Below are 13313 nucleotides of genomic sequence, written 5' to 3'. Positions count from 1 at the left end.
GCTTCCAGAGAAGACCAGGTGGCATATAAAAGATGATAGGCATCAACCCAAAGCCCTGTGTTTGTGAGCAATGTCAGTGAGCAAACAAGCGGGGGATTTTGTGTGTGTGGGTGGGTGGGTGGAGAGATCACATGGGAACTTTTGTTCTTTGAAGTGCCTGTTTCAAGGAAATCGGAGCACTGATATGATTGCTGCTGCCAACCTCTTTCTCGGCTATCCGAATTCCACATGAGCAAAATCTTTCTCTGGAGCCACTGCACAGGGGCCTTTGCCCAAGTTGCCCCTGAAAACGCTAAGATGACTTCAGAAGAGTCACAGGGGACAGCTGGATGGGTGGGTGCGATATTTATGTGCTCCCTCCTCACCCTTTTCTGTGTAATCTTTCTGCAGCCATCCCTATGGCTTTCATTCAAAAACAGCATCAAAAAGACAGCCTTTGCTTTAATGAATACTGACTTTTTTGGTGTTTTGCTCCACCTTGATTTCATATTTATAATGACTCTCTTGTGTCTTTGTGGGTGGGAGTGTGGTCTAGTGATTAGAGCAGGGAATGAGGATTCAGGACTCCTGGGTTCTTTTCCTCTGTCACTGATTTACTGTTTTGTCCTGGGATAATATACTTAACCACTCTGTGCCTTAGTTTACTGATGTGCAACATGGGGACAGTACCTCTCTCTCAGGGGTGCTGTGAGGCCTAGTTAATTAATTGTAAAATGTTTTGATGTCCTCAGATGAAATTTGCTGTAGCAAGCAGAGTGCCATTATTAAAGAGAGAAAATAATGTGTACTTTTGGGCCTCTAAGGCCCTGATCCTCCAGTGAGTTCACCGTAAGCAGCTCCCTGTGCAAGTGCAGAACCCCACTGAAGTTAAAGGGTCTCTGGGTGAGTGCTGGGGTCCATGTGAGTGGAGTTCATTGCAGGACTGGGGCCTACATCAGCACTTAGACATTCTGTAAACATGTGAGATAGACAAGTCGTTGAATTTGTTACAGTGCATGTGAGCTGTTGCTAAAGAAAAATAAATAGACACAGAATGGTGCTCAAAGGAAGGACAGGAACAAATTGCATGCAGCTCGTGGTTCAGGTTGGAGCTGTTGCCCTGAAGGAATGCTGTTGGCACAAGTCCAACCTGCAACTCAGATATGTTTGGGAACTGATAAAATTCATACACGTTGTCATAATAATAACAGTTTTTGTTATAGTGAGACTGATTCTGAGTGCCTCAATGTTATACAGGTGTTCTACCTGAGCCCCCTAGAGAGCACAAATTGGCCTCCCAAAGACGGAAGCAATGGAAATTGGTGCCCACTTTTGGAAGTTTTGGTCAGACTGTGTGAGCATTACAAGCATTAGCTGATGTACATTTTTAAATGGGCTTTAATTGCAGCCAAATCTTAATCTTATTGAAGCTAATGGGAATTTTCTATGTAGAAAGCTGTAAGAACTCATTTTCTTGGCGCTCATGGAGGTATTCCATGGACTCCCCATCAGTGCATATTAGGTAGCACTTCAGCTATCTGCTTTGACTTCTACCACAAGTGACCCTGCCCTGCGTGAAACACTACCTTTCGGTCCAAAAGAGAACAGAAGATGTTTTCCACATGCCATATGAAAAATGAAGAACTATAAAACATAATTATTTTGAATCTTAGCACTGCTTTTTTAGTAGATATATTTTAGTGTACATTGAAATTGGTTGGCAGAAGGGTGTATGACAAATGGGTTAGAGATGTATCACAAAGGCAAACCAGTGCTTGCCCCACCCAATACCTCAGGTTCAATGGGTGGCATACTTGGTTCCTGGTTAGATTCATAGTGATTTTCAAAATGAATTGCTTCTCTCAGACAGCATTAAAAAAACATTTGGCTGTAAAAAGTCACTGTTTAGCACAAAGTCTTCTGTGTGCTCTTCCAGCCTTGAGTCCTTTTTCTCTCTTAGCTTTTGCTGCTGCATCCTGATTCCTGCACTAGGGATGCTTGCTTTCTCTTCAAAATGGATTCTGTCAAATGTAATCCTCATCCAGGCCAACCTGCCCCATGTGCATGCACACACACAGCTTGAACACATTACAAGTATTAAAGGACTCGCATTGCTTTCCAAGCATGGGCCATCTTCTCTGCTTCCTCATTTAGCTCTTATTTCTTCAGTCATTGTAGAGCGGAAGTCCTTGTAGCTGACTTTAACGCAGCGCAGCAGCTGGAACAAGGAAAGCCAGCTCGATATGTCCAGCTAGCTCTTTGGAGGCCACCAGCAAATACTCCATGGACCACTGGGGCCTAACAAATACAGTTTTAGAACCACTGATCTAGGGAATGGAAGAAAACAGGCTGGCCACTTTGTCGCCTCTCCTATTGAGGAACAACCTATGCAAAGAAATATGTCCCATATGATGCTCTGAAAGAATCAAGATCTGAACTTTGATGATGGTGATCCTTCCTCGCCACCTATTACCCAGCTGAAGGTCCCCACCTCATAAGAACTTTATTCTGACATCTGTCAGCTGCATTGTCATGACACTGCCCACTTACAGCTTTGACAAGAAGAACTGGAACTGAACATCGAGCCAGTACAGAGTCTGCAGCCCTGCCCTAAGAAAAATTGCTACAGCTTGCACATAGCCCTTGCAATCAGCCCCAGGTAGGGCATGTTCTAGGAGACCAGTCCAAAGGTGATGAAAGCAAGGATCACTATGGACAGATCTGCGTCAGAGAGGAAGGGATGCAGTCTCTACCAGCTGGAAATTTCTGGCTCCTGCTGCAGTTTAACTCTTATGATCACATTGTTTCCAAAACCATTCTCTCCCATCTCCAGCGTCTGTGCTCACATCCAATGTTTTCTTTGGTTTTATATTTGTTAGCTTTGGGGGGAAAATGGTATGAAAATATCAGAAGCAGATTTTGTGAATGAACCAGCTGACAAGATGTTTACCATCTGGCCTTGTTTTACTAGAACAATGCTTACTTGGGCAAATTTATATATATATTTCAATGAGAAGCAGGAAGCAACAGGAGTTGATCAGGAAAGGACTGGCTGGCCTTGCAGATTTACTTGCTTTCCATTAGCTTGTGCTCATGTTTTTTTTCTGAACGAAGCAGTGGAGAAGCTTGAGTGAAATAGCACCATTTCATTTTCTCTGTTTGTCGTAAATCCTGCCTTATTGGCAGGCACACAACTCATTCTCAACTGTAATTTACCAACATCTAGAGTTATGTCTAGGAAATGGGTAAAACTTGGTCGTGTTTTGAGTTCTGCTTTATAAAAGGCTAAAATCCTCGAATGACTTTCAGAAAGCTGGGGTTTGGCACAATATTTGTTCTTTAATTCTATTCATTTTAAAGGCAATTTAATTTGCCATCGTCCCCCCACACCATCATCTGTTTCTAATTAAATTGGAGACTGTGATATGTAAACAATTAAGATTCTTATTGGAAAGTAATCCTTGCCCAGCTCCTAGGATGACACGGAGAGCATTAAGTATTTTCCCTCTCTGGCTTGACAGCACACTTATGTCCTGACATAACATCATGTTGTAGAAATATGTAAATGTTTTACAAGCTTAGTCTCCTAGGAAGCAGGACAGAACAGTAAAATTAGGACTGTTTTGTGAACTGTGGTATAGCCCATGCATCTATATTCCATCACACACAGTTCTAACGTTACTTCACATTGTGTCCATTGCTGACATCTAAAGTGCTGAATTGCTTAAAGTGAAATTACATCAAACTGTAAACACGAATCCTAGATTATTTCAGATTTAGTTACTGGTATTTGTTGACGTGTTGTAGGTTTTAAAGGCTGGAGTCCTACATTTGGTTCTTTACATGTTGAAAGATACTGTACGCATGTCTCTTTTGAGAGATGAATAAGGCCTAGCTTTTGTCACAGTGGTAACTAATATGAGCTCCAGGTTCCTAAGGAATGGAGAAAAATCTACCAAATATTAGACTATTGTAATGACTGGTTCATGTGTGTGCATTCCACTACTGTCAACTGAACTGCTCCTCTGTGTCTCCTCAGCACTGTACTGCCAACAGCTAGGGAAGGTTCTATTTTAGCAGTGAGAGTTGTCAGGGCTTGTGCCTTTGAAGCAAGCTGGAGAACCCATTGCTACCGCATAATGCCTGTGGTTTGCAGCAGAATGACAACCATGACCTAGGTAGCAATAGATTGATCACAATGTTACACATTCTGTTGTAGGAGAACAAAAGGTGTGCAGAGTTTTGGAGTAAGCCCAATTGTAACCTTGAGTTTTCCTGTTGCTTGAGTCTGATGATGCTAAATTATATTTTAGGTCTTGAAGCTGAAAACAGTGGCATGTTTAGCCCAGAGCACCTGCACTTGTGTTGGAGTCGAGAGAAGTAGCCAAATGTAGCATATTTGGTTGAAGTTGGACCTGTCAAGAAATGGCAGGTTCTACCAAAAAATTATGGCAATAGTAAAACAGTGCCGGCTATTTCAGAGAACAGTTTTGAACATTTACTTTAACACATATGGAGTAAGTATTCCTGTAGATACACTGGGTGATGACAGATAGAACCAAAGTATTGTTACTAATCGCTTCAATTTTAAGCTTTGAAGCTCAAATATAATTGGCACCGTAAACCCAACTGGACTTCTGATGGGAAAAGTACATGCCTAGGTAAGTAATTTAGAAGGGCAAATAAAACCAGAAAGAATATCTCAGAAATGATTTCCCCCTCTGCTCTAAACTATCTTTTAGAGAGATAATTACACGCTAATGAAAGGAGCCATCCTTACTTTCCAGATTAAAGGACTAATGTGATTTTAAATTTTGTATTAAACATTTGTGGCTTGGTAATGTGCCAGCCTTGAAACAATCAAGGCAGGAATTGTGTGAATGATTGGAATTTTTCTTTTCCTTCCTTCTGTCTTACGCAGACAATGGTGATGATGAGCCTGAAGAAGTCCTTACGGGGAATTATGTGGATGGCACCCCCGGGGTGGTGAGTGGAGGTGGCGGGAGAAAGCCCATGAAGCCTGGCATGAAAGAGCTTGCTGTCATGCGAGAGAAAGTGAATGAACAGCAGAGACAGATGGGCAAAGTCGTCAAGCACCACCACAACCATGAAGAGTTGAAGAAATTACGGCCATCGTCCATGAGGGTTAGTTGGCAAAACCTGTGTGTTTATGCGGGGGGCTGGGAGAGAATCATCATTATCCCAGTTCCAGCTGCAGACTCCCAGGGGAAAACGTCAGTCATTGTATTTGCAACAAGCATTTTTTAAAAAGGGCAAACAAATGAAGCAAACATTTGTTTTGGCCTGAAACTGGGCTCAAACACACAAATAATGAACTTTGTGTGCTAGTGAGAAGGCCTTGCTTTCCTTGTATCTGCAGGGTTTTGCAGCAAAGTACTAAAAGAGACACAGAGCATCCACCTTTGTAGGAACAGGACCCTGTTCCTACTAAACAGCAGTAGGTGACAGTGGTTTCTCCACACACTGTTCTCTAGATGACTCCAGTGAACATCCCTGTGGGAATCTTTGATTAATCCTTGTATAATACAGGTTCACTTCAGTTCACTGAAGACCACTGTAGCCCACCACATGGTTGTCTGCCCTCACAGCACCAAATACAAATACGTTTACTGGGTGAGGGATTTATGGTAGAGGACACATGGCGAGCTTCATGGTCTGCAGAGAAAGTGACAACTAATTATCTTGTCTCGGACACCACTTAACGTCAACCTGGGTTTGATTGACCACAAAGGCAATGGAGCCTTCTGAACCGGTTTCGTACCGGGCATGGAACTTCTGCTGCAGCAGAATTTCGCTGGTGTGTTAGAGACAGTCCACTATATGTCAGTGTGGACAGCCATAAATCATGACGCATACGGTTGAGGACTGCAAAATGACTCAACTTCCTGGAGGCCTTCGTGCTTTGAACATGGTTGATAAGAATGCCGTGGCTTGGCTTGACCAGATTGCATTCGCAAAATAATAAATAAATACTACAGGCAATGATGGCACTCTATAAAGTGGGCAGTGGGCGGTCATCTTCCCTGTAGAGGCATGCCCCTAGGAGACCGCAGATCCCAGCAGGCCATGGTCCTCCTTATGTCTGCAGACTGCAATTTCTGAATGACAGAGGAAGAGCACTGTAACCTGCTACATTTGGTAAAAGTCCTGTCCCCAGTGTCTATGGCCTTAGAAGAGCAAGTACAATGATTCTGTGCAAGGCACTGGATCTGGGCTCAGGGAAGTCCTGTAGGGAGTGTATACCTGCACTGGCATAGAAGGCAGATAGGAGTGGGCCAGGGGAGGCAGGATGAGCCTATAAATCTGTATGGATCCATCAGTCCTCCATCCCACATTTTGCTGTCTTGAATGCAATGTGTAGGGTTGGCTGAAGTAGCCTCTGATAAACAGCTCTGCCTATCTTCTGCAGCCTGGCAGGAGAGGATTCCTCCCTAGTCCCCACTCCCATGTGTGAGGATGTGTCCCTAAGGATCTTGATAAGTGGCCACTTCATCCCTCTAGTGGACAATTTAGACGTAGCTTCTGTACAATATTGTCATGAAAATCTTTTCTAATCCACCATGCACCTTGTTGGCTGGTGATGTAAATTGTGGGGCGCTTGAGGGAGCAGAGGGCAAGCTTACCATTGGGTGAGCTGTCATCTTCTCAAAGGGAAATCAACGCAAAACAGGAGAAGCAGGGCAAAGGGATTCGGTCCGTCACCTGTCACTCGATGTTTATCAGCCCAACAGGCTTTGTTGCCAGAGACCCTGATTTACACTACACTAGCACTTTTGTCTGTAAAACGTATGTCACTCAGGGCCGTGGACAAAAACTCAGAAGCGCCAGTGTGGACAGTGCTATGTCGCCGGGAGATGCTGTCCTGCCGTTCATTGGGGATGATATAATTATGCTAGTGGGAGCGCGCTCTCCTATCGGCATAGAGCAGCTACATGAGACATCTTACAGTGGTGCAGCTGCATTGGTACAGCTGTGTTGCTGTAAGATATCTAGTCTAGACAGAGCCTTAAACTTGTGTATGGCAGAAAACCCTGCTGCAATGTGCATGGCTTTGTTACTTGCCAGTGGTGCTTAGACACTACAGTGGTGGGTGTGGTATAAACACACCGAGAGAAGGGGTTTAAAATCCCTGCCAAGCAGGGCCTTAAACTGCTGATTCCTGCAGAATTGATGATTTTATTAAAAATATTTAACTGCCAGGGTCAATCTAACAGCTGCAGTGCGGAGACTTGACTGGCATCCGCGGTAGTCGACCAAGGGCATTGGGTTTGGGTATCTAACACTACAGGAGAATGTTTGTTTAAATCCAGACCCGGGTGAGGTTGAGGGGTGCAGCACAGAATACACAACTCCTGGAGGGGGGGCAAAGGTGACTTACTGCTGCCTTTCCATCTCGGTGTCTGAGCGCCAGCATGGCCTAGAGTATAAACTAGAACAGTTCCAAGTGCAAAGCACCATCCAGTCCCCCTCTCACCTGGCCTAGGAGATTCCTTCAGCACACCTCTCAGGGCTTTATTTGTTTTATTTTATTTTTTTTACAACCTTTCCCTGCCCTGGTGCTGGTGATGTTAGCCAGGTGCCAATTATGCCAGTTTTGTGTCCTCTTTATGGTGGCTCAGAGGCTGCTAAGGGACTGCAGTAAAGCCTGGAATCGGGCCCTTCGTTTGGGGAGCAGGGGGAAGGATGATGAAAACATTTCTTCTCCTTGTAGGGTCCATGAATGCTCCCTCTCTTACTAATCAAACCCTAACTTGCGCTGCTTACACTGTGCGAGCAACACACATTCTTTGTGGGGGTAAATCCTGCTCACCATAGGGGCGTTGGAGAGGCTCTGAGCCAGGTGGAACAGGTGAAGTTTTTTATATACTCCCTGTGCACTGGGAAGCCCAGATCCCCTGGGACTCTTTCCACTGCCCTGCAGGGAGCTTGAGGAATAGATGGTCTTAAGGAGCAGGGAAGACAAAGCCAGCAGATCCATTGATATGCAGATTCTTTATTAATCTCCCACCCCCATGGCAGGGTTTGTGTGTGTGTGTGTGTACCACAGCTCTGAGGCTGGAGAATGCAGAATCTTTCAACCCCCTGATCCTCAGCAAGTTCCCCTGCCCCAAACTGGGTATGCTGGCTGGGCACAGGAAAGAGGATTTGCCCCTTAATGATCCTGGATATCAGTCAACTCACTTACTGATTTAGTTCACCCACCAGAAGTGAGAATCCCAGGCAGTCTCTGGTCCCTCAAGTGCTGACTTTTCTAATTCAGTTTTTGATTTTTTTCCGATTTGCTGAGTTGAGGCAATACAGGCCACTCCTGTGCTCACATCTTTTGGATCACCCTGGAGCAGCCATGTTACAAGGGGCTTTCCTTCCGCTCTGTCTGTTTATAATTGCTAGAAACACTGATCTAGTTGGCTTCTGCCAGGCCTTGTGCCAAGCAAAGTTTGAGTCTCTGAAAGTTTTTGACACAGACTGGGAAAGTAAAGTATTAAAATGGCTTTAAAGACTCGCCCCAAAGCGTTTGTGCTCTGGGAGTTTGTGAGGGGCCTGGGGAGCTCGCTCCTCACAGGTGGCCTTGCATTTTCAAATTGAAGGGGAGGTAGAAAAGGGAAAGAGTGGCAGCAAGTTGTAGGCTGTGCCAAGTAAAGGGAAAATGTAGCTGATTATTAGGGGCTGTGGGAAATTGTGCAGTCAGACATTCCTTGTATAATGGGCCTTGGAACTATCCAAAACACAAAGAGGGAGGAGGCCACAGGGAAGAATCACTGGAACATCTTAAAAGAAATACAATCCGATGTGATTCTCCTCCAGTGCCATGTAACCTACATAGAGGGGAGGTAAATCGAGTTACTTACCCTTCTGTACTACAGAACTCCTCTAGCTGACTTAAGGTGTCTGCACAGACCATGAATTCATATCCCTGTAAGACACAACAGCTGGACTTTCTATAGGAACACTCTAAATATGAAAAAGTAGGGTTCACTTTCTTCACTCTTCTTAGGAATCAAGTATGAGTCTTTCTCATAAGACAGTTCTACACACACACAACTAGCAGTTACAGGTTTCTTTTTACTGAGTAACATTCCAAAGATTAAATAAGGAGTCCCTGTGGCACCTTAGAGACTAACCAATTTATTTGGGCATAAGCTTTTGTGGGCTAAAATCCACTTCATCAGATGCATGGCATGAAAAATACAGCAACAGTATCTATATTACAGTACATGAAAAGATGGGAGTTACCTTACCAAGTGGGGGGTCCCTAGCAAGGCCAATTCAATGAAGGTGGAAGTGGCCTATTCTCATCAGATGACAAGAAGGGGTGAATATCAAAGGGAAAATTACCCAAAGATAAACCATTACAGCACAGCTAGCTAAACTAACATCAATAACTAGAGATTTATTTTCCTTGAAAATGAACAATATAACACAGGGCCTAAATCCTAATACATATATTTAAATAAAATAAGTACAGGGATTGGGACTTTTGACTATCAAAAATCTTCTGCTTTCACATAGGCTCACCTGGATATTATATTGACAACAAGATAAATTTAGTTTTACAATATAACCACTTATTTCAGCAGCCGCAATATTGAGTATATATATACAACTTCAAAAAAAATAAGTCAATTTCTTATTTGGTGCACATAGTGTTTTTATTTCTATGATGTGATGCAACTCACAGACATTTGGCCTCCAGTCTACGATTTCTCTATTACAGTGTTTTCCCAGATTTTATCCCACTGAGTTCCATAAAATTGCAGGAGACTGCATTGAGATCCACCCCATAGATTCAGTCTGGATTACCTCCGGAAGTGCTATCTTTTTAATTCTACCTAATAGAGGCCTAAGGCTGGAATTGTTAAAGGTGTCTAATAGTGTTAGGCCCCTAAATCCTATTGAAATTTAATAGGAGTTGGGCATTTAACTCCCTTAAATTCCACTGAAAATCCCAGCCTGCTGCAGTAGTGTTTGTAAAGAGCTGTGCCTTCTGTCAATGTGAAGCCCCCCCCCCCCCCTCCAAACCTCCCCCCGGTAAAACTGGCTTAAAGACAAAGCTGTTGCTGTGGGTATTTTATTGCTAGTGAATTCAACCCACAGGCAGTTTCTGTTAATCTATCGGGAAATAAAAGTAAAGCTAATGTTAAGATGATTGTGTATGAAGGCTTGATTGCTGTATGTAAGTACACATGCTAATATAGTGCCAGGGTCTCTGGGCAACTTGCCAATGTGTCACAATGTTTAAGGGACCCTCTTCGAAGGTCGAACAACCTTGACAGAAGGCCCCTATAGGAAAAATCAGCTGTACTGGTAAATGCTCCAAGTGCTTCTGGAGGGATTTTTTTTTCTTTGATTGTTGAGAGCAACCTGAAGGCTGTGCTGAGTGAGAATGGTGAAACAATACCTCTTCCTGCTAGGTGGCTGTCAGGGGCCTTGACCTTCCCCTGCATACGTCAGAGAAAGGGGAAAGGATTTGTCCTCTCTTTTGTTTTGGCTGAAACCTGCTGTTTCCCTGATTTTTTTTTTTTTTTTTTCCCCCCCTCGCTTTCTTGGCCTTTTTTCAGACCCCCTGCCAGCAGGAATTGGATCAGGTCTTGGAACGTATTTCCACCATGCGTCTGCCAGATGAGCGTGGCCCGTTGGAGCACCTCTACTCTCTGCACATCCCCAACTGTGACAAGCAAGGCTTTTACAATCTCAAACAGGCAAGTGCGGAGAGCGGCTGGGCTACCCTTTGCGCATGTCGCAACAAGCGTGCGCCTTCACTTGGGGTTTGACCGTTCAGTGTTGCTTTGAGGTCATTGTTCAGCCATTCCTCCATTGGAGGATGTGGGCGAACAAAACGGCAGCTCACACCAGCCCTCAACTTGTGTACATAGGAGGTGCCCTCGGAGAACATGGGTCCTAGCATGCAGTGCTTCATCATAACCCTAGAAGCCAGGCCATAGGTCTAGACAGGAGCTAGGAACATTGACTGTCGTTTTACTTGGCATTTATACGAGCCAGAAGAGCCCTAGCTGGTCACAGGTAATCTTTCCCCAGGGGCCGGTTTGGGATTATTCCCTAGTGCTCTGTGCAGGCTACTGTTTAACGTGCAGAGTAATTGGGCTTCCACCCCTTCCTTTAGGAGACTATCCCACAGCCTTCTAGCTCTCACTGCTTGAAAGTTTCTCCGGATATTGAGCCTTAACTTTCTCTTTCTTCTCATCCCAGACTCTTTGGTTTATAACTTATGGTGTCCAATCATTACTCTCTCTCTTATAAGCCCTTCCCACGCTTGTGTAAAGGTTATCAGACACCACGCATTAACTTCTTTTGCTCTCCCCCATAAATCAATTCCTCCAGCTCCTTAATCATAGCAGGATTGTTTGATAATTACTTAAACGTGTTTGTGCTGCTCTTTTACTGCAGAGTTCCACACTTATGTACTTGTGACTTGGCACAGGAAAGAGGAAGGATTTTAGTCTGCCATTCTCCCCAAAATGGGAGAAAAATGAAATGTTCAGACCTTTCATCTGATTGGGTCCCACTAAACTGTGGGGGGGAAAAGGGCAGCTCTGTGGTGTGTTGTACAACGCTACAGATGCCTAGCCTGTGGAAACTCTGAAAGAATGACAGGAAGTTTGGGGTATAAGGATTTATACCAAAGTTCAGTAGTTTTCTACTACAAGAGTGATGCCGATTCCAAGTTACCAGGATTCTGTGAAGGATGTTGAATTGGAGTCCTGGGGTACATCCTTCCACAGAAGATCATGGCTGAGATCTGTCACCCTTCTGAAGACATCTACTGTGCCCAGAGTCCACTAAGTCAGTAGATGGGTTTGACCCCTTGGCTAGTGAGTTGTAGTAAGAAAGGTGGTTGGGCCACACAGGAAAAGGATGACTTTGGCCTGATAGGCCCTCTGCTTTTAGCATTTATACAGCAGATTTCATCCCAAAGCCCTTCATAACCTACATACATACAGCACCTCTATGGGGAGCCCAGCACCCAGTGTTCTCGCACCGCTGCACAAGGAAAGAAAACATTGGCCAAGGACACCAGGAAAAACCTCAACTTTTACCAGAAGTGTTCTGGGATCTTTAATGTGCAGGCAGAACAGACAGACAGCCCATTCCTGCACATAGCGCCAGACTCCGTAAATAAGCCTCAGAAAGAGGGAGGACTGAGCTGGCCCTTCCATGTCTTGAACCTGTGGCTTTATGGTGTCTGGGTGTTTGATACAATGCTTTAACCACAAACACAGCCTCTTTGGCAATAATAATTGAAGGCTGCATTACAAGACTTCTAGGCAGGAGTAACATGGTGGTGTGCAGCAGTTAGCAAAGGTAGCGGCAGACACTGTGCAGTGCTTTTCAACACCTGACGGGGAATAGGACTTCTGACAAAATGGGTATCGGGTCCCTTTGGCGTTGCGACTGAAGAGCTAGACCAGAGTCCAGCTGTGCCATGCAGCGGGGTTATGAATCACTCTGCATGCCCTCCCTCTGTAGGGGAGCAGTGGCAACTGTGAGACCCATTATCTTTTTGCTCCTGGGTACATGTACTGCATTTTGAATAAACACGCGTTGGGGTCCCAGCTGAAGAGATGGGGCCTAAACATGCATTGTAATTCCATCAATGCCAGTACAGTGGGATACATAGAATCATGGCGCACAGTCTGTGTGGTACTGCTTAAAAACAAAAGAAAAGAAATGATTATGCTACCTGAGAGATGACTGTTTTTGAATTGCTTATGAATCTTGACTTCTGCCATCATTACGTGGTTAATACATAATTAGTATTGTAGGGGATTTTAAAATTTCTGCTAGTGCAAAAATGGAATTTTATACGCTTTTAAAAAACCAACAATGTGGAATTGAATGTTAATAACTATCAAAACTGATAAAAATGCACATTTTCCCCTCCCCACCCTGAATACTGTACTGAATCCATAATCACTTAGGAAGAAAAGGAGTACTTGTGGCACCTCGGAGACTAACAAATTTATTTGAGCATAAGCTTTCGTGAGCTACAGCTCACTTCATCGGATGCATTTGGTGGAAAATACAGTGGGGAGATTTTTATACACACACAGAGAACATGAAACAATGGGTTTTATCATACACACTGTAAGGAGAATGATCGCTTAAGATGAGCTATTACCAGCAGGAGGGGGGGGGGGAAGGAGGAAAACCTTTTATGGTGATAATCAAAGTGGGCCATTTCCAGCAGTTAGCAAGAACGTCTGAGGAACAGTGGGGGGTGGTGTGTGGGGGGGAGAAATAACATGGGGAAATAGTTTTACTTTGTGTAATGACCCATCCACTCCCAGTCTCTA

At 44.3% G+C, this 13313-nt stretch overlaps 1 protein-coding gene across 2 annotated transcripts in view; it reads left to right on the top strand.

Moving 5' to 3' along the window:
* Positions 1-13313, top strand: part of IGFBP2 (insulin like growth factor binding protein 2) — a 109131-nt gene that overhangs the window by 85799 nt on the left and 10019 nt on the right. The window contains exons 1-3 of one of the 2 annotated variants that reach the window (XM_043504875.1): positions 135-333; positions 4901-5124; positions 10560-10700. In XM_043504875.1, the coding sequence (XP_043360810.1) occupies positions 330-333; positions 4901-5124; positions 10560-10700 (369 nt within the window). In that variant the 5' untranslated portion in view covers positions 135-329. Of the gene's footprint in view, positions 1-134; positions 334-4900; positions 5125-10559; positions 10701-13313 lie in introns of those variants that run through there. The other variant, XM_043504874.1, reaches the window with a different exon arrangement.

Source organism: Dermochelys coriacea, chromosome 11 (genome assembly GCF_009764565.3).
Source record: "Dermochelys coriacea isolate rDerCor1 chromosome 11, rDerCor1.pri.v4, whole genome shotgun sequence".
NCBI classification, from domain to species: domain Eukaryota; kingdom Metazoa; phylum Chordata; order Testudines; family Dermochelyidae; genus Dermochelys; species Dermochelys coriacea.
The sequence above is the reverse complement of the archived record's forward strand: the minus strand, read 5'-3'. Positions and strand labels throughout refer to the sequence as shown.